Source organism: Bubalus bubalis, chromosome 1 (assembly GCF_019923935.1).
Source record: "Bubalus bubalis isolate 160015118507 breed Murrah chromosome 1, NDDB_SH_1, whole genome shotgun sequence".
In the NCBI taxonomy this organism is placed as follows: Eukaryota; Metazoa; Chordata; class Mammalia; order Artiodactyla; family Bovidae; genus Bubalus; species Bubalus bubalis.
Genome location: NC_059157.1, coordinates 160,401,971 through 160,420,246, shown reverse-complemented (window position 1 = coordinate 160,420,246; position 18,276 = coordinate 160,401,971). Strand labels below are relative to the sequence as shown.

The 18,276-nt window shown below is 36.2% G+C and overlaps 1 protein-coding gene across 35 annotated transcripts in view; it reads left to right on the top strand.

Annotated features, from left to right (window-relative positions):
• The window catches only part of MBNL1 (muscleblind like splicing regulator 1), a 219,457-nt gene that overhangs the window by 61,896 nt on the left and 139,285 nt on the right, over positions 1-18,276 (top strand). For 28 of the 35 annotated variants that reach the window (XM_025289525.3, XM_044945830.2, XM_006075634.4 and 25 more), the window contains exon 2: positions 21-1,005. The exons of 6 other annotated variants lie outside the window; for them this stretch is intronic. In XM_025289525.3, the coding sequence (XP_025145310.1) occupies positions 832-1,005 (174 nt within the window). In that variant the 5' untranslated portion in view covers positions 21-831. Of the gene's footprint in view, positions 1-20; positions 1,006-18,276 lie in introns of those variants that run through there. One more of the 35 variants, XM_025289571.2, reaches the window with a different exon arrangement.

The following is an 18,276-nucleotide window of genomic DNA, read 5'->3' as shown; positions in this document are numbered from 1 at the left end:
CCTATCTCTTTTTTCTACAGGTTGGTACTAAGAAGTGCCTTTCCTGACGTCTCTGCTGCTTGGAACCGCTTCTAGAGCAGCCTCTGCTTTTGCCTTGCTTGCTGCCAGCTAGACTGTGACGACAGCACATCCGCCCTCCACCTCTAGCCAGACACCCCCATTTCTACTCATAATCAAGAAAAAAGCTCTAAGTATCTGGCATTGCCCTAGGCTGCTTTAGTTTTAAAAGAAAAGTTTGCTGAAAAAGTAAGATATCTTCTGCCAGGAAATCAAGAAGGAAAAACAAAATCATTTTCTCGATTTTGCTCTAAACTGCTGCATCTGTCTATGCCAAACTAATCAATACCGATTGCACCACCAAACTCCATTGCAAATTCAGCTGTGAGGAGATTACCTTTCAGACAACTTTGCTGAAAGCAGCTTGGAAATTCGGTGTCAGAGGGTCTGCCACGTTTTCATGCTTGCATTTTGGGCTCCAAATTGGCACTGGGAAGGGGTTACTGAGAGCACAAGGCTGATTCGAGGCCCTACTTTTAAACGTTCATCTACTTACGATCCTAGTATTTCTCTAAAAACCAAAACCTCTTTGAATTAACAGTTTCATGCTGTGAATTTCTAGTGGGAGATCTTTTCCTTGATATTGAGAATACAATTTTCCATGTACTTTTAAAGCAGGGAGTGGGGGAAAAGTATTTTGGAGGGGACATTTTCATCATTTTACAGTTTTATCAGTTCAGTTCTTTTTTTTTTTTTTTGGTTGTTACTTTTTTTTTGAGGGGGGTTGGGTTTGTTGGTTTCACTGAAAATTTTAACTACCTGTAAAATCTAAACATGGCTGTTAGTGTCACACCAATTCGGGACACAAAATGGCTAACACTGGAAGTATGTAGAGAGTTCCAAAGGGGGACTTGCTCACGGCCAGACACGGAATGTAAATTTGCACATCCTTCGAAAAGCTGCCAAGTTGAAAATGGACGAGTAATCGCCTGCTTTGATTCATTGAAAGTGAGTAAATATTATATTATTTTAAGGATACGCAATAATTGAATAAAGGGGATATGGACATGCAGTCCACTGAGTTTGGGATTATGGATTGCTTTGTTAACAGTTATACAGTGTCGTCTTCTTGATGATGTTGGGGTGGGGGACTTAATTGAGAAGCAATAGAGCCAAGTCTGGCCAAACTTTGTTATGATAACTTTTATCTGTCCTTTAATGCTGTGATTTTTTTTTTTTTTCCCTAGAGCAGAAAGTGTCAGCATACTTTTACTTAGTACTGGCTAAGTCAGTCTAGAGAAACAGTAAATACAGATACATGTTATGTGTCAGCATATGCATAGAGTATATGTGGGGCTCTAGCAGTAGCTAGATGGGGATGGTTTGTTTTTCTTGTTTGAAAACGTGCTGTATAGTTGTAAATGAAAAGCAGATTTTCTCAGCTAAACTTGGATAGACTTTTTATATTAATATTTTGACATTATGGATTTCCTTTTTATTATATGAGCATATTATTTTAAGGCCAGAAGCAATGCATTTTATGGAAAATATAACTAGAAGTAAGGTTCTGAACTGCTCTTATAGTATACTATCAGAGGCATAAACTTTGTTGAATGTGAGTTCTATAAATCAGTGGAAACTCTATAAAAAGTACTATTATTAATTGGACTTTTTTGTTTCTAAAATTCAAATGTGAAGTAATTTAGCAGGTTTTTTTCTGTTAGCTCCTGATTATTATTTTTTATTTGTAACAGTATCAGCCAGACTGTAAAAAGTTAGCTATTGTGGGTACCGTAATCCTAGCACATTCACTTTAGTGTATTTTGGCATTCAAAAATGTCATTGGATTCATATTTCAGCTATCAAGTTTGAAAGTGAGTCTTTTAAAAGATAGCATACATGTCTTTATTTTGATGTGTAAGGTCAAAACTACAAATGTGAAGATTCCTAGGGACTCTCTACATACTTGGTTTAATTGAATCGCCTTTGAATATTAATATGCAGGTGTAATTCACTCTGAACCTTTGAGAAGGAGGTTGCTATCATTTTGACAAATATATAGAAGTGAAGGTTTCATACACATATCTTGTCTGATGCAAAAAAAAAAAAGTGCCATAAAATTTTTTCTTTAATACCATAGGGGAGAATTAACTGAAGTATTTAATACATAAGTTAACTCATATCTCACCCCAGTGTTAGGAGTTAAGTTGTGAGTTAACTATTTCAGTACATTGCTTCTTGGTCAGTTTGTGCTGCTCACTTTGCTAAAGTTTTCACCAAAGATTCAAGGATATTATCTTCAAAGTAGAATATAAAAGAAAACATTAACAATAAGAAAAATATAATGTTAGGTTGTTCTTAATGACATAGTTCTAAAGATCAATAAACAAAAGTTGTAAGTTACCCCTGGGCCTTTTTTTCCCCTCTTGTTTGGAAAGGCATCCATGAAGGGCACACAGTAGTTGTACCGTGTGAGTGTGTCATCCTAAATTCTGCCGACTGAATTTAGGTGTAATTAGAGACTGGGACCCATAAAATGAGGGGCAAAAGGCTAATTATGCTTGTCAATAACCAGCTTTGTCCGTAAGGAACCCTGTTTTGACCCAATTACTACTAAATCCAATTTTTAATCCCACAGACAGTTGATGGTGCACTGGTAGCTGAAGAACGAAGGGCATTAAACTTAGCTGTGACATTGAGTGGTTTCACAGAAGACCTGCCTCCGCGGCATTTGGAAACATTGTGAAACATTAAAATTCAGTTGCTATTTTCCCCCTCTCAAAATATTTTTTTAGTTGCTACTCACTTGTGGCCACAGAACAGTCCCCCTTTGAGCAAAGCAGCAGCATTGCTTAATGACATGCTGTGTGGTTAACAAGATTCAACTGCCACATCAAGGACTTTTTTAAATAACAATTTTAAGATTTTAAATTTACTTTTGAAATGAACTCGTTATAGCAGCTAATCAGTGCAAACGTTGTCCATACTCTTTGTTCTTTCTAAGAGAAACGGAAATTTAATTTATAGCGTCTAAAATGTAGTAAAATATTTCAATTTGAATAAGAGGAGGACAAATAAACACAAATTTATTTCTGGTGGAGCTTCATGCCCAGAATGACAGCAGCTTCTTAAGTGTTAATGAAATGACTCTGTTAAAAATTAATTTAAAAATTTTGGAACGTGTTAATTAGATATTCACGTTTCAAAAACCATGTTTCATCTATTTGTGTGTATGTTTGTAACTAACACATGTGATTCTTGATACAGTATTTAGAATCCTACCTTTTAGGTAGTAGTCTTCCTGTCTTTGACTTTGTGGCTAAAATAGATCAAAAACATATTTTAAAACAGTTAAAGTAATTCTGTGACTCATGCCTGAAGTTCTGAAATTTGGGAGCATTATGAGGTTTCCATGCCAGTAACCGCTAGATCATTTGTATTGTTTCAGAGAGTAAACGGAAGGAATTTAGAGAACTTGTAATATCCTGACTTCTTTAATAAAATGTTTTCTATGTATTGCTCCAACCCATGGTCCAGCCTTTTGTGAGTTCTTGAGCCCTGAGATGGAGGTAGCCTGTGTAATCTCCTATTTTTAGCAAGTTAGGAAAGCAAACCAAATACTCTCTGAGAGGACCCTGGGAAATGGCTGTACCCTTCAGCTGTGCTGTTTCAGACTTTGGCCAGGCTCCCAGGTGACTTAGGTTTATAGCAGACTTCTACAGAGAGGAGGAGAATTCATTTCATTAAAAACAGAAGTCGAACAGTTCAAGAAGGTATTTATGTAGAAGAAATCAAATTGGCATATTCTAAAGGGAATAGGAAGAAAATCAGCTATGGTAGCATTTTAGTTGCATAGTGGTAATTTTAAAGTTTAAATAATTAACTTAGATGCATTTACTACATGAAAACATAGAATTCTGAATCACAGTAAATGTGTTGCTAAATAAAATGGGAATATATAATAATGAGGAATATTGTACAGAAACAAGTCACGAAATAGAAAGATAGCAATAAATAGAACAAAAGCTATAATAATGAGTACTCATTTATAAATTAAATCATGTGTTTTAAGTGCTTCATTTTTCTCACTTAATTTTGCTTTTGAACTTGCAGTATTAATTTACAACAAAGTATATTCATGTTGAGAATTAAATTGTTTACGAATTTGAGGTTTCAGTGTTTTATTGCTTTAGGTAGTCTGAACATCAGAAAAGGTGTTTTATTTAATGCTGGAGAGGGTTTTGTTTTTTTTCTTCCCCTTATGGCTTATAAAAGGGATACCAAAAGAGAAATATGTCAAAAGGAAAATGTCCACGCTATAAGCTGCTTTTAGAATATTATATTTCAGAAATGATTCAAAGAGTAGTTAATGGCAAGTTACTTTTTTTCTTTAGTAATAATTTAACTAAAATTAAATAGTTGATATAAAGAAGGCCTACAGGATGTATTTTAATGTGATGCCGAGTTTTTTATATTATCAAAAAAGTAAGCTTTCACTCATCTTCTGGTCAGCAGAAATACACTATAGCTTATGGAATTTTTCTTTGTTCAAATATCCATTTATCTTTCAGGTGTTGTGGGGGGAGGAATATAACCTTTAGTATTTATTTTCCAAAAATCTAGCAAAACTCTTTTACCTTTGAAAAGTTTAGTCTCTTGTTCTCTTATCAAATTAGGCTATTTTGTTTAGGATAATTCATTGTTCATTTTACACATGTTCGTGTGTACAGTTAGCCCAGCTGATCAAATTTGTCACAGACACATCAGAGACCAGATTCTACTACGAAGCACCATGGAATCAAGGGCACAGGTAGATGCATTTAAGGTGCCTCTGAAGACATGGCATAATATATGAAATAATAAAATTAGCCATTAGAATACACACAAATAAGTAAACATACAGGTAAATGAACAACTAGAAAACCCTAAGTTAGAAATACAAATAAACCAAGTTTCTGGATGGTTATGTGGAGACAGACATGAATGGACCTAGTAAAGTGGTCTCAAGCTGTTGACAGTTAGATTTTAGAAATCTTCCATTGTTAGCACAGTTTTATCTTCAATTTAGCTCCAAATCCTAGTATAAATCTTTCTGTTGTGTCTTTTAAACCAATTTAACTGATAATCCTGACGAGATGATATCTGCAAGTTTCAGGCTAAACATCTACTTTTGAATTAAAACTTTGATCTGGTAGGCTCTTAATTGAAATAACTTTTACTTAGAATTTGTTGTCATTGTCTTTTTTGCTAAGGGCACCTGCCATGTGATGTTACAACTTTGACAGAGTATTATATTGTGTGTACATGTAACTCTGTAGGTATATGTTTGATGTGTCTTTCAGTGACAGGTTGATAGGACTTCCTCATTACCCTCTAGTGACTTAAGAGATGAACTGACTATGGGCATAATTTGTGCAGCAATGTGTAGCATGTTAAAGTTTAAGTTAAATTTTCTAAGCAGAAACTTCACAACTTTGTAAAGAACACCCTGTAAATGTGCCAAGTGTGATGTCATCAACTCTGACACGAACCTTTCTTTAATGAAATTCTCAATAGCTGCAGCTGCTTTGGTAATACTTACAACTTTATTCATTTACCTATTTATATTCTATGGTTTGACTTTTTTAGAGTAATATTTTTAAAGGAGTAAAGATTTTTAAACTTCTGGACAAATTACAAGGAATGTTTTGAATCATGATATGTAAGGCACTAATTCTGGAGCTCCTTTTTTTTTTCTGCATAAGATTTTGGTACACTTCTGCTTTTTCTTTTTTGTATTTAATCTTGTTTAATTTTTTTGTGTGCGGCAAAACTAAAAACAGTTTAAACCTAAAGCAATGTGGCACTTATAATCGAGTTCAAACTTTAATTGTACTTCAGAACGTACATAAAAGTCTGATTCCACAAATGGCCTCAAAATGATTCCATGTACAAACAAGGCTGTTACTGGCGGCTGTTACTGACTTGAAAGAGCCTATGCAGCATGGGGTAAATCTTGTATTCAGGAAGTGTGTGACATGCGCCCAGTTCACGCGAGAGGTGAGAAAATGAATGTTTCTCAGACTCAGCGCAGACACCTAGGGACCTAGTTTGGGAAGCTTAAATGCTGTCATTTTCCTTGCCAAGGATAAGTAGAGGATTTCAGCTATCAACATCGCTAATCTGTTACCTTTCATGCTGAGCAATGTCTCTGCCTTCCCACAGACTTAGACAAAGCTTCTTATTTTCTTACAAAGAGATCCTATTGAGCAAATTTTGAAGTGTTTTTTTTTTTTTTTTTTTTTCAACTTTAGCAGAAACACATTTTGTGCTTGTAGATAGGGGAGCAATTTCTGTTAACAAGGCCAAAAATTATGATAGTGAAAATGGATAACTAAGTAGACAGTCTTTAATTTAGCACTGATGCTGGTTATTTTTAAAATTAATTTATTTTTTAATTAAAGGATAATTGCTTTACAGAATTTTGTTGTTTTCTGTCAAAACCTCAATATGAATCAGCCATTGGTATCCATATATTCCCTCCCTCTTGAACCTTCCTCCCATCTCCCTCCCCAGACGCTGGTTAATAATATGCCAAAGCTTCAGTAAAAGCAACTGAAAAGGCTTGTTAGAAATACTTAGTTGCTTAAAGTATAACAGATTGTTAGAGTAGTGATTTCTTGGTGAATTTCACTATAAACAAGAGTAATTTTGGTGAGGACATCTTATTCCAAAATTTATTTATGATAAACAGCTATAGAGTTTTAATACTATTTTTCCTATATGAATAACATCAAATGCACATCACCTACAGTGTTACTTATACTCTTGTGGCACATTTTTGACAGATTTAAACTTTGAGATAGCATTTGGTTTGTTGTTAGAGATAAAACTTTCTGTATTATAAGGACTTGTTTTGAAAAATTCTAATGGTTATAACCCCTTACACATTATTATCTGATTGAAAGGCCTTCTCTTGAATACCTTTCACCTTGGCCATGTCTGATCAGTATTATTATTCTTGTGTTATCCCTAAGTTCTTTCCAGCTTCTTACATGCCCAACATCAGAAGTGTTGGTGAGATCCCTTTTTACATTTATCTCTGGAGTCATATAGAAATGATTTAGACATTTTGTCCATAAGGAACTACATTCAACATTGAGTAACAGAGAAACCTTTCCTCTATCATGTGATGGTGGTTTAGTCATTCAGTCTTGTTAGACTCTTTGGTACCCTATGGACTATACCCCACCATGCTCCTCTGCCCATGGGATGTCCCAGGCAAGAGTACTGGCGTGGGTTGCCATTTCCTTCTCCAGGGGATCTTCCAACCCAGGAATTGAACCTAGGTCTCCTGCATTACAGGCAGATTTTTTACTGACTAAGCTACCAGGGAAGCCCAAGGCATAAACAGATTAAGGATTTATATTTCAGTAGGTTGTCCAGGCCTGTGTGATGACTCTGCAGTCACTGGAACTTAGATTGCTTCACCCTTAGGTCCCAAGGAGCACATGCCTTCCAACCGTAGGTTTATTTAAAAATCGTAAGATGGCCATTGCAGCTCCAGCCATCATTTCTGCATTCTAGGAAGCAGGAAGAGCCATGGGCAAAAAAGCCACTGCCTGGTCCACTTAGGCTCTTTTTAGCAAAAGTCTTTTAAGCTCTGCCCAGTGATTTATCCTAGTTTCTTACTGGTAGCAGGGAGGGCTGGAAACTGTATTCTTAACTGTTGCCCTGATTGAAACCATGTTTCTGGGTAGTTTAGGTAGGAGGGAAATGGATATTTAGGAGGGCAGTCACTGCGATGGGAGAGTTAGATTTATTTTCCCCCCAGAAAACTTCCAGAATCAATTAACCCCTCTGAAAAGCACCTGGGTATGGGAATAGTTGAAGAGAGATCACTTCTGAAGAGAAACTTGTAGCTTCTTTTCTTGGTTAAGCTCTCATCACTTTTCCTGTCCTAGCTAATGAGAGTTGTTTTTTTCTTTTTTCCCTTTCAAATCATGATGTATTTAGTCAATAAAATCTAGCATATCATAATACAAATGGATTGATTTTTGCTAATGCAGAATAAAAAATTGTTTGCTTTATTTTTTATTTTTCCTATTGCCAGTACATATTTATATGCACAGTTAAGTATTTATAACTGGAATATAACAAGAATGTAAGTCATAAAAAACAGGTCTCAAATGATTTTGACAAAAGAACCTGTAATTACCCTGATCTCTGTTTCTGCTTCTTCTGCAGATATACGTTACTCTTATTTACTCTGTATGAAGCAAGATAAAAAGTTATTATTTATTAAAAATAATTCTATGGTGGTTGGTATTTTCAGTGCTTTTAATTTTTTCATATATTAAGTCCTCACAAATACTCTTTGAAGAGTTACCAGTATCACTGCCATTCCTCTGATGGTCACACTGAGGTATAGAGGAGTTAAGTGATGTGTGTAAAGTCATTCAACCAGTAAAAGGTGAACTCCAAGCCTGGTAACCTAATTTCACTGCCTATACTTTTAACAACTTTCCTGTAAAACATTACTTCTTAATTTATATATCCACATCCCAAAGATTCAGCAAAGAAAACACCTGAACAGCAGTGCTTTAGAATAAAAATTAATGTATCAGACAGATTTGCAACATTGGGCCTAAAGCAGTAGATACTCAAAAGTAATTATATTTTAAGTCAACAAATGAATCAATAAGTGAACACAAAATGGCAGCAAGAATGCTGCCACCAACTTTCAGATATATTTCTTTTAAATGTATGGCCATGTAGGAAAACATTTTGAATTAATCATCTTAAATAAGTGGTCACTGTATAAACCATATAGCTATCCCCCATTGTATTAAAAAAAAAAAAACCATATTCCAAAGTTTTAATCATTTAGAAAGCATTTTCCCACAGAAGCAGTGTGGTTAAGTCATTAGCCCAACCCTGGGAAGCCTAAGTAACCTATAGGATGCTTGAGTTATAGTCCAGTACAAATAGTACCCTGGAAATTCTGATTATTAATTAAACCCAGGAGGCTCCCCAGAAGCATTGTGAATACCATCTCATCATACATCTTAAGTTATATTAGTGTCATAGACCCCCAACTGCTTTTGTTAAACTCTTTCAATGGGAAAAATATATTTCAAGTTTCAGTTTGGGGCTGTGTAAATTCACCAGGGCCTAAAGCAGAAGTGGCCTTTCCCAAACTTCTGGACATATTCTGCAAGCCAGTGCAATAGGTTTTCTCAGCTCCACATTTGGCCTGCTCCGCCCCAGAGCTGGCAGTGGCTCAGAATCATAGGGACTACAGACAGAGTATGGAATGAGGGTTATTCAATATTTGGGAAATACTGAACCCTTAATATTCATTGGAAGGTCTGTTTTAGAAGCTGAGGCTCCAGTACTTTGGCCACCTGATACAAAGAGCCAACTCATTGGAAAAGACCCTGATGCTGGGAAAGATTGAGGGCAGAAGAAGGGGAGGCAGAGGATGAGATGGTTAGATAGCATCACCGACTCAATGGACTTGTATTTGAGCAAACTCTGGGAGAAAGTGGAGGACACAGGAGCCTGGCATGCTGCAGTCCATGGGGTTGCGAAGAATCGGACACAACTTAGTGACTGAACAGCAACAACATGGAATGAGGGGCTGTGGTCTATAAAGTTTCCCCAGGGTGGGAAGACTTTTTTGATATATGTCTTCCAGGTAACATTTCTTTTTTCTAAGGACTCAACCTGCTTTCTTTTCGAATGTAGGGGTTTTTGGTCCTGAGTCTGATCCGCTATGGAACTTCATATTAATGAACAAATTTCTCCCATTCTCTTTTTTTTTTAATAAAATTATCAAAAGCATAGCTTTGTTTTTAATACCTTTTCTTTCTAATTACTAGTAAAAATAGGGAAAAATAGGTGGATAGTGAAAATATCAGATTAAAAAAACGTTTTTTGGCCATTGTATCACAGGATATAGTCAAGGGATCAGCAATAAAGGAGCAGATATGAGAACAAAGATGTTTAGGAGGTGATAGGGGATGGGAATTTCACAGTTCAAGGAGTGTAACTTAAACACTTCCTATGTCAGAGGAAGATATTAAAAACACAGCCTTCCAGGGACAGATTGCTAAAAGGGAGACCAGTGTATTAGGTGGTGGTGGTGGGGTTCAGATGGGAACGTCTCAATAGCAATTGGAGGTCGGTGGAAGAGAAACTTAAGGAAGAGAGAGAGAAATGTCTCCAGTGGTTTATGTTTCTTTTTTCCCTCTCTTCCTTCTCACAACTACTAATTCCAAGACCACAGTCGGGAAGAGAACTAGAGAGAATCCCCAGTAAGCGAGCTCCCGTAGCCACAGGCCACCAGCCTGGGGCAACTGTTCCCGCATCACTGTTGGTCTATTGAAAACCACCTATATTTTAACACCAGATCACAATTTTAGGCCCAGATGGATTCTTCTGATGCTTTCTCAGTTTGTTTAGCAATGTTTATATATTTTAACTTGTTTGATTGAGACACACTATTTATTCAGATCCAAAACTGTTTTCTCAAGACTCCATAGGACCCCAGGCATCTTAAGTTAGAATTTGTTTCTCTGCATTAAATTCAGACATGGAGTAGAGGCTTCTGGTTTTCAGAATCACTTATACTTAAGTCCAGGCTATTCTTTTTTTTTTAATATAAATTTATTTATTTTAATTGGAGGCAAATTACTTTACAATATTGTATTGGTTTTGCCATACATTGACATGAATCTGCCACAGGTGTACATGTGTTCTCAGATAGGTAAGAAGCATCTGCTATTAATAGTTGACAGTAAATTATGCAAAGTAAAACATGAAAAATTAAAGTTAGAAAAGCTGGGAAGCTTTTCTATCATTTTCAATTTTATGCACAAGTATGGACATAATCAGTGTTTAGGATCTGCTTGTGACAGATAAATTACATCTGTAATTCATTCTTTTCCATGTTACAGCATTCAGATGATTATTTGCTTTCAAACATCTTTGCTCATCTAATAGTCTAAAATCATTCATAGACTGTAGATAAGTCTAGTAACATCTTCTAATCCCAGGAAGCCTTTATAACTAAACAGTGTTAACTTACCAAATGGGCCAAGTTAAAAAAAAAAAGATTTTGGAGAAAAACAGAGCCAAATTTATCATGCCCAAAATAAGATTCCTTTTTCGTAGATGACATTGCCCTTCATAAAACAATTCTCCTTTAAGGGAGGCAACTGAGAAATAAACCATGAAGAAAGAAATAACTAAAGAATTCATTTATTTATAAAGAATCCTGTTAAGAAAGGTCTGTATTCTGAATGAACCATCTTTCTTCACATTATCTCATATCTCTTCATGACTTAAGTGGAAACTAATGAAATCTAAATCTAGCCATGAGAAAAAGATTATCATCATGATTTTATTTATTAAATTTTTTCACTATTATGAAATTTTATTGCCAGATATTGCCTTCCATGAATCATAGCATAGTAATAAATTGAATACAAATGTACACATAAAACACCAATATATTAAAAAAAAAAAGAACTCCAAAAACAAAAAAACAAACTCATCTTAAACTCAGATAAACTAAAGAGTCAGGTCCACATTGAAGAAGAGTCATCTACATTTCAAGTTCTTGCATGGTAGAGTCTAAGTAGCTTCTCCAAAACCTTTAAACTGACTGACATATAGTAACTTGACATATAACATACATAGAGTAGGTTAACTATACAGAACTATAGAGAAATGGTATGCTTGTATTAGTAGAATGTGTTTACATTGTAAACGATTTGTACACGATTCATCATATTCCAATATTCAGCAAGATAAACCTGAATTAGATTGATTCTTAGATGAGATATGCAGAAATGGTTAATTTTACTCATATGCAGAAATGGTTAATTTTACTTGCCTGACTGGATAATCATCTATTGATTATATAAGATGCTGGGGCTTAGAATGATTAGGTAACCTATGCAAATTTGCACCACCAGGAAGTGGCCAAACTGGGATCCAACACAGGCAAATCCATCTTTAGAGCCTATGCTTCAACCTTACACTCTGAGTCTAACTCGTTTAAGCTGACAGTGTTACGAAGCAGTGCATCGCCACTTTCGCATACAAAAATATAGTGTTAATTATTAGTGAGTCTATATATTAGAGTGACAGACATATATACTTAGGCATATTTGTTGAGAAACTGTGTGTGAAGTCGCTCAGTCGTGTCCGACTCTTTGCGACCAAATTGTAGTTACCTGAATTTAAGACAACTATTGGACACGACTGAAGTGACTTGGCATAGCATAGCATATACTTTTTAAAACATGATCACTCACACTTTCACTTAATTCAGAAAAAAAAATCCCTGAATAATTGCTAATAAGGTTTTTTTTTTTTTTTTTAATTTAAAATGGGAAATTTATACTAAATTTTACCTGGGAGTTTAATGACATAAGGAATCTAAAACTTAAATCAGGAAGAGTTTTAATAATCGTGCCAGACTGGAAACAGTTTAGAAAAGCAAAATTGGCTGCTTTGGGGGAAAAAAAAAAAAAAAATTTCAGTACTCTAAGACAAAGTTTGGAAGTGAAGTACAGGGGACCAGATAAAGAGGTTTTTGTTACATAATTATCTTTATGATTTTGTTTACATTAAGTATCCTTTCTTAGTCAAGAAGTAGTATAATTGATATTTTTCTAATTCATAGAACCATGCGACACTATTTTGTAAACGGGTGAGAGTTCCTTCTTCATATTTATTGAGTTTCACTGGGCATTTTTAATAATACTAAAAACAAAAAAACTGCTCAAACTTTTCTAAAGTCTTTTAAAATTGTACTATATGAAATTGAAATCTAGATTAAACCATTCACCCACCTCTTTGCCAAATTCCTATTGTAGGTCACACTTAAGTGTTTGTGTTAACTTTTAATGTTGTGTTTTAAAACTTAGCTTGGAATAATGTTTTAGTAGCTAATTTAATTCTTTGTATATTTGCACAGTACTTGTGTCCAGTAAGAGGAAAGTTTCTTCACGTGAATAGTTAATTTTAAAATCGCTCACAACATTGTTTTTAAGGCTTTTGAGTTATTTGTAGTTGAAATAAAAATGACTAAATATAAGAATCACTGTGTTTTGTTCATGATGTTGTAAAAAGAAAATGTTTGCACTCAGAAAAAACAAGGATTAAAAATATCAAATTTCTGGGCTTCCTGAGTATTTGGTAATTGTTAGTTTACATTGAACTGTTGAGAGAAGTATCTCAAATATTAATTTCATTAGATGATTTAAAATGCTCTGTGAGAGATACATAATTATTCTCACACAGCTTTTCGACAAAAGGGAAAAGAAAACCTTTAACATCAAGAGCTGGTGTTACAAGGAAGCTTTCCTTAAATGACTAGAAGCTTAATGCCTTTTGGCCATTTTCTTGAATATATCAGCTTTTTCAAACAGCTAGTTAGATACATTTTTACCAAAATTGTTTGTGATATATAAAGGAAATCAGTCCTGAATAATCATTGGAAGGACTGATGCTGAAGCTGAAACTCCAATACTTTGGCCACCTGATGAGAAGAACTGACTCACTGGAAGAGACTCTGATGCTGGGAAAGATTGAAGGCGGGAGGAGAAGGGGACGGCAGAGGATGAGATGGTTGGATGGCATCACCAACTCAATGGACATGAGTTTGAGTAAACTCTGGGAGTTGGTGATGGACAGGGAAGCCTGGTGTGCTGCGGTCCATGGGGTCGCAAAGAGTCGGACACAACTGAGCAACTGAACTGAATTGATATAAATTCACACGGTATGTAAGTCAAACTTGTTTTGTGTTTAGAACCAAATTGATCACAGGGAAAGGTGAGTGGTTTTCCTTGTCCTTTGATTTCATTTCTCTGGGCATTTTCTTCATTAGTTTGCTTTAGTGACAGTTTTTTTTTTTTTTAGTGTTTTCTGAGTGTCTAGATTGGCTTCTGAGAAGGCAGTGTCAACCCACTCTAGTACTCTTGCCTGGAAAATCCTGCAGTGAGGCTGAGTGACTTCACTTTCACTTTTCACTTTCATGCACTGGAGAAGGAAATGGCAACCCACTCCAGTGTTCTTGCCTGGAGAATCCCAGGGACGGGGGAGCCTGGTGGCCTGCCATCTATGGGGTCGCACAGAGTCGGACACAACTGAAGTGACTTGGCAGCAGCAGCAGCAGATTGGCCTCTGTACTCTTTTCCTTGGGATGAAATTTACAGTAATATTTTGTAGCAAATCAATATTGGTGCCAGGAGTAATGTTGCCACAGATAGTTTTTACTTGGCCCCAATGGTACCCTGGAATTTTTAATCAAAGTAGCATCTGCATAATAATTGCAAAAAACCATATGCAGAAGTATGTAAGTAAAAAACTTTTCATGATAGAGTAAGACCAGGTTAAGCACCAAAACCATAAAGGCAGCTGGGTCTGGGTTTGACTCCATCAGTCATTTCCTAGTGACTTTGTGCCTAATCCTTTACCTCCCTAAGTCTCAGTTTCCTCCTCTATAAAACAAGGCTAATGATTCCTTCTTTGAAGGTTTGTAAGGATTGAGGGAAATCACTTACATAATGTACATCACTCCATGCAGCATCTTGAGCAGTGTAAACGCTCCATACCTAGTACCTGCTCGTGATGTTCTTGTCTGAATGCTGGAATATGGTCACGTTATTGTCCCCTTAAAAGAAGACCTTCCCTATGTCAGAAGAGACATCTCATTATTTTGCATATTGTGCTATAGGTACTTAACTCATTTTTTGATTTAAAAATTTAAAAGCGACTGTTATCTGCATTATCACATACTAGCTTATTCATTTACCTGTTATCAAGAGAATACATCTCTTAACCTGTAGCTTGTGTGCCCCTTGACTTTAAGCTGGTTGTAGTTGTTGTAGCTTAGTCACTAAGTTGTGTCTGACTCTTTTGCGAACCCATGGACTGTAGCCCTCCAGGCTTCTCTGTCCATTGGATTTCCCAGACAAGAATCCTGGAGTAGGTTGTCATTTCCCTCTCCAGGGGATCTTCTGAACCCAGGGATTGAACCTACATCTCCTGCATTGGCAGATGGGTCTTTACCATTGAGCCACCAGGGAAGCCCCTTAAGCTCATTGGGGTAATATTAATAAGTCATTATTTATATCATTGTGCCCGAAAAGCCATTTCCTAAATACAGGTATCCATGAATGAAGAAGTAGTTGTAACCATCATTCCAAATTTAATTTCATTTGAAACTAATGCCTTTAGCTCTGTGTTGGTCTAAAATGAATAATTCACATTTGATATTTCAAATGTGTATTAGTTATGTAAATTTCTTCCTAAAAGATTTACCTTGGACTTTTTTCAAAAATAAAATTAATGTTTATTTAGTAAAGTACCTGTGCAGACTAGAGGGTTAAGTATTAAAGTCTGTTTTTCATGATTTGCTCTATCCCTACTTTGTTCTTTTTATACTTGTGTAAACTTACTTAGCTGGTGAAACATCTACCCCTTAACGTCCTAAAAGGTGTAAAGTGAAAGCGAAAGTGAAGTCGCTCAGCCGTGTCTGACTCTTTGCAACCCCGTGGACTGTATCCCACCAGGCTCCTCTGTCCATGGGATTCTCCAGACAAGAATACTGGAGTGGGTTGCCATTTCCTTCTCCAGGGGATCTTCCCAACCCAAGGATTGAACCTGGGTCTCCTGCATTGCAGGCAGACTCTTTATCCTCTGAGCCATCAGGGAAGCCCCTAAAAGGTGTAAAGCAGCATTTATATCCAAGATATTCCATTTATCACATCCTTGTTTTTTCCCCCCCTTTCATATTACTCAGAATTGATAGGAATCCCATTCTAGTCCAGTAAAATGTTCTCTTTTGCTTCAAGATATTTAAAACGTGCTGGCCTAATTCACAAGTTTGAGACTTTTCACTTTGGTTAGAAATGAGGATATATACTTTTTGCAGCAAATGGAGAGAAGAACCCCGGCTCCCTGACATTATTTTCTTTTCTGGACTGGTATAGCTTAGTGGTTTCCTGTGACTAGCTCTGGGTTTTCCTTTGCAGTTGGTGTAAATTTTGTTATATTTGGTTTCAGAATATGAGTTGTGTATTTACTGTTTGATTTATTGAGCCATGCCACTGCCTTCTTGTTAAGGCTATTGATTATTGCCCATTCTTTATGCTGTGTATTGATTTGGTATGTGGCAATGAGTTAATTGCATTACTTGATGTTAAAAGAGGATCAAATATGTTTGAAAGAGATGCTTGTGGCCTGTTTAATTGAGTTGCCTATTTAGGCTTTTAACATGTTGTGAAACAATTAAGAGAAAGTACAGGAGGACCTCTGAGGGTAGAGATCATAAAATTTGTTTTCAGCTTTTAGAAGATGCCAAAAATTGTGTAGTAAGTCATTCCTGGCATTAAATGGTCAATTATATTGAGTTAGCAGATGTGTAAGTGCTAGGATTTTCCCCCTGTATTTTGTTTAAAAATCAAAGGAGCTAGCACCCTTGGATGCTCACATTTTATTGAGAAAGAATCACTTCTTTCTAAGAATGGTTTCATATTGAAACCATGTGTTATTGGGTATATGTAGAAATAACAAATGCAATGTGTATGTGTGTGTAGGTGCTGAAATTTGGGGGATATTGCAGAGAGAAAATTAAGCTAAATGAGTAAGCTGGGAATCAACCGAGGTTTTTTTAATCTACTCGTTTATTTCATGTTTCTTAGCTAAAAAATATTTGTCTGTGTAAACAATAACATTTATAATGAGGTGATATTTACTTATTTTCCTTGACATTAATTGTTTGAATTTTCTGAACTTCAGACAGTCTACACTTAATGTGAAAAAAATTAACCTTCAGAATGAGATCATAGTACCATGGTCCTCTAATGAATGTTACCTTTTGTTTTAGCAGCTCAGTTGGCTCTAGTCCATGGAAAAGTTTTTATTTCCCATCAGCTCCAAGGTAGGAGCCAAACCAAAGTTAAAGAAACATTTTCCAGCAGACAAGTTTCTACAGATACTATCAACAGTCTAAGAGTAGGCACTTGTGCATTCACTGACTCACTCACTTACACAGACACACGCAGATATTTCTTACAGAAATATTAGATTGGAAAAAATATTAAAATACTGATAATGATAGTAATTTCAGGTTAATAAAGGCATTCCATATTAATCCTTCCTAGTCACATTATAGCCTTAAATTTTAAATGTGTTTACTTTTTCAAAATTTGTTTGCTTCAGGATGATTGAAAGAGGACCACTTTCTCCCCATGTTAATACCTTCCAGGGCTTTTTGATCTCTAACCTTTTGTCACCTCTAGTTTATTTGCCTAGCATATGATTTTTGAAAAATGAAGGAATGCAAACAATTACGACTGGCTTTTTGGAAATGCCTATTAAAACCCTGACCTCAAAGGACCTGCCAGTTTGGAACTTTAACAGTAAAAATGTGAAACCTCAGCACTGAAAGCAGAGTGTGTAAGAGATGGTGCCAGTTGGACCATTTTGCTACAAATACCTGCTAGCCCCAAACCTTTCGCTTGCTTAGTGATCCACCATACTAACAGTGAGTGAGTGAGTGAAGTAGCTCAGTCGTGTCCGACTCTTTGCAACCCCATGGACTGTAGCCTACAAGGCTCCTCTGTCCATGGGATTTTCCAGGCAAGGGTCCTGGAGTGGGTTGCCATTTCCTTCTCCAGGGGGTCTTCCCGACCCAGGGATCTAACCCGGGTCTCAGGAACCACTTAATTCCATGTGAGTCAAAAACTTACATGGCATGCCTGCTGTATGCCAGGTAGCATCTTAGGTACTTTCCCAGGCTTTCTGCACAAAGCAAAAAAGACCTGGAAAGTATATATATTTTTTCCTACCTCTGCCACTTGCCCCACCATCTATACCTACTCAGTTGGAATCTCTAAAACAAGAGACATGGCCAGATATATATTTTCAAAAGCTCTGTGCTTCTGGTTAACAGCTAGTCTTTTAATACTGCTAGGAGGTTCAGGGAGTGTAGTATTTTTGCCACGACTTCTGATTCCATATAGAAGATATATTTTTCTTCCAACAATAAAATCATCTGGAAGTCTTCACATACTCCAGACTCCGCATATAGAGTGGACTTTGCTTTCTGATTTAGTACTGTGGATTCATTTGAGATGGAGAAGGCACTGGTGACCCACTCCAGTGCTCTTGCCTGGAAACTCCCATGGACGGAGGAGCCTGGTGGGCTGCAGTCCATGGGGTCGCGAAGAGTCAGACGCGACTGAGCGACTTCCCTTTCATTTTTCACTTTCATGCATT